Source organism: Galeopterus variegatus, unplaced genomic scaffold (assembly GCF_000696425.1).
Source record: "Galeopterus variegatus unplaced genomic scaffold, G_variegatus-3.0.2 Scaffold18556, whole genome shotgun sequence".
NCBI lineage: Eukaryota > Metazoa > Chordata > Mammalia > Dermoptera > Cynocephalidae > Galeopterus > Galeopterus variegatus.
Genome location: NW_007744667.1, coordinates 2,915 through 5,478, shown reverse-complemented (window position 1 = coordinate 5,478; position 2,564 = coordinate 2,915). Strand labels below are relative to the sequence as shown.

The following is a 2,564-nucleotide window of genomic DNA, read 5'->3' as shown; positions in this document are numbered from 1 at the left end:
CAAAAAAAAAAAAAAAAGTCAAAGGTTTGAAAGCCTCGAAATAGGATGAAGTTCTGTGCAAGGCCACTTTAATGCTGTTCAGGTCAAAAGAATTTTCAGGGGCTATCCAGAGTTAAGAAGCAAGAGCAATAATAAACTCTGGAAAGAATACTAAATAAACATTCAGATTGCTGAACAATAGGTTGGTTAAATATCAAAAGTTCTACTTACAGACAGGTCAACAAAATACTCCTGTACGCTTGCAGACATACCCCATTACTGATGATGAACAGTATTATAATTAACTCTCTAAAGACAAATAATCCTGTCCTTTATCTAAGGACATTACTGCTCATCGAGGAAAGGTCTAGTTCTAAAAAGCTGAATAATTTAAAGTTCTCTAGCATATCAAGAACTAAAAATAGCCAAAATAAAGGGAGAAGAAAGATGCTTACCAGACTATCCAGTCCTCCTCCCAAGAGATCCACTGCTCCCATCTGCATGGAGGATACCTGTGGCACATTGACTGGTGGACCAAGGTCAAGGTTTAAAAGATCCCCCAGAAGGTCACCCTGAGAGGGGATAACCTGAGGCTGTTCCAGGTTGGCTGCAGTGGTGGTGCCAACAGGGCTGTCACCCGCATCAGTGCTGCAGTCACATACACGCAAAGACAAAAGAGAAAGTCAGTTTCACCTAGAACATAACAAGGCAAGTGAATGTCAGATATATAACTATAAAATACAGGAGGAGAAAATCCTCTTATTATATAACCATTGGCTGATGTTCATGAAGAGATGATAGCAATTCTAGTTTTTATCAAAATACAGTTGCTAAAATGAAAATAAACCTATATTAGGTAATCTCATCAGTCACTCAATTTTAATTGAGCATCTATTCTATGAGGAAGCACTGTAAGGAGAATTCTATGGTTCTCTGTAGAAACAGTAAGAGGAAATATACAGTTCCTGCCCTCAAACAGCTTACCCTCTAACAAAAAAAACCCCAGCATTTGCAAAACAACTGAAAAGTAAGTTTACTGTAATAGCAAAAACAAGTATTGTGGGTGTCTGCATACTGACAGGATATACCATTGCTGGGAATATACCCAGAGGAATGGAAATCATCATACCGAAGGGATACTTGTACTCCAATGTTTATTGCAGCACTATTTACAATAGCTAAGAGTGGGAACCTGCCCAAATGTTCATCATCAGATGAATGGATAAGGAAATGGGGTGTATCTACACAATGGAATTCTACTCTGCTATAAAAAGAATGAAATATTACCATTTGCAACAACATGGATGGACTTAGAGAAAATTATATTAAGTTGAAACAAGTCAGGCACAGAAAGAGAAATACCACATGTTCTCATTTATTTATGGGAGCTAAAAATAAATAAGTAAATAAACACAGAAACAAATAAAGGGTGGTAGAGGGGAAGAAGACACAACAATCACAACAATTCCTTGAACTTGTTAAGACAAGTGAACAGATATGATGTGGGGGGCGAGGGGAGAGGGAAGGAAAAGAGGAAGGGGTAAAGGGTCATGAAAATCAACTAAAATGTATATTGAGAAGTTAAAATAATAAAATAAAATTAATTAATTAATTAATTAAAAATAAAATAAAAATATTTATAAATTAAAAAAAAAAAAAGAAAAAGAAAAGCAAAACAAAACCAGGGAGTGCTGATTCTAAAAGCTTCTGAGGAACTAGCAAAGACAGACCTCCAAAGAAGAAGGAATGGTTTGTGCAAAAGCACAGAAATAAACAATTTGACTTTAGGGTTGACAAAAAAATTATATTGGCAAGGGAAGATATTGGGATTAGTAAGATTTTGGGAAAGATGAGGGAAACAGAACTTTGAAAACTAGTCTGAAGAGTTAATGTTTGATATGATAGAAAATGTAGAATCACTTATTTCCTGAACAAAAACCAAAAATTACAAATAACATTAGAAAAACATTATTCCAGCAGCTGTGTGTATAATGGACTGAAAATGGGAGAACGGACATGAAGGTCAGCTAACAGTAATCTAAACTTCTAATGTCATCAACTACGTATGAAATAATAAAAGCCCAACAAGCTGTAAAAATTAAAAGGAAGTGATGAGTTCCAAGAGATATTAAAAATACTAGGCAGGAGAAATTATCTTTTCAAGAAATGGTTCTGAGTGAGCTGGATAGCTGTATAGGAAAAAAAAATGACCCTTGACCCTTACACCTCACAACATAAACAAGAATTGAGATAAATTAGACATAAATGTGAAGAGTAAAATCTAACTGAAAACCTAGAGTAGTATCTTTATGGCCTTGGAGTAGACAAAAGTTTCAACACAAACCACTAACCATAAAAGAAAAAAATTAAAAACTGGACTTCATTAAAATTACGATTTCTTCAAATGACACCATTAAGAAAGACTGGGAGAAAGTATTCTCCACAGACTAGGAGATGATATTAACAATACATATAACTAAGAAAGGACTTATATCCAAATTATATAAGGAATTCCTACAAATCATTCAGAAAAAGATACCTCATTAAAAAGTAAGGAAAAGGGCCGGCCTGGTGGCGCACTGCTG

The 2,564-nt window shown here is 35.0% G+C and overlaps 1 protein-coding gene across 1 annotated transcript in view; it reads right to left on the bottom strand.

Annotated features, from left to right (window-relative positions):
• Positions 1–627, bottom strand: part of LOC103582932 (AP-1 complex subunit beta-1-like) — a gene marked incomplete at both ends in the record, with an annotated part of 11,209 nt that extends 10,582 nt beyond the window's left edge. The window contains one exon of the mRNA XM_008564390.1: positions 435–627. Coding sequence (XP_008562612.1) covers positions 435–627 — 193 coding nt within the window. The remainder of the gene's footprint in view (positions 1–434) is intronic.
• Positions 628–2,564: the final 1,937 nt, after the last annotated feature.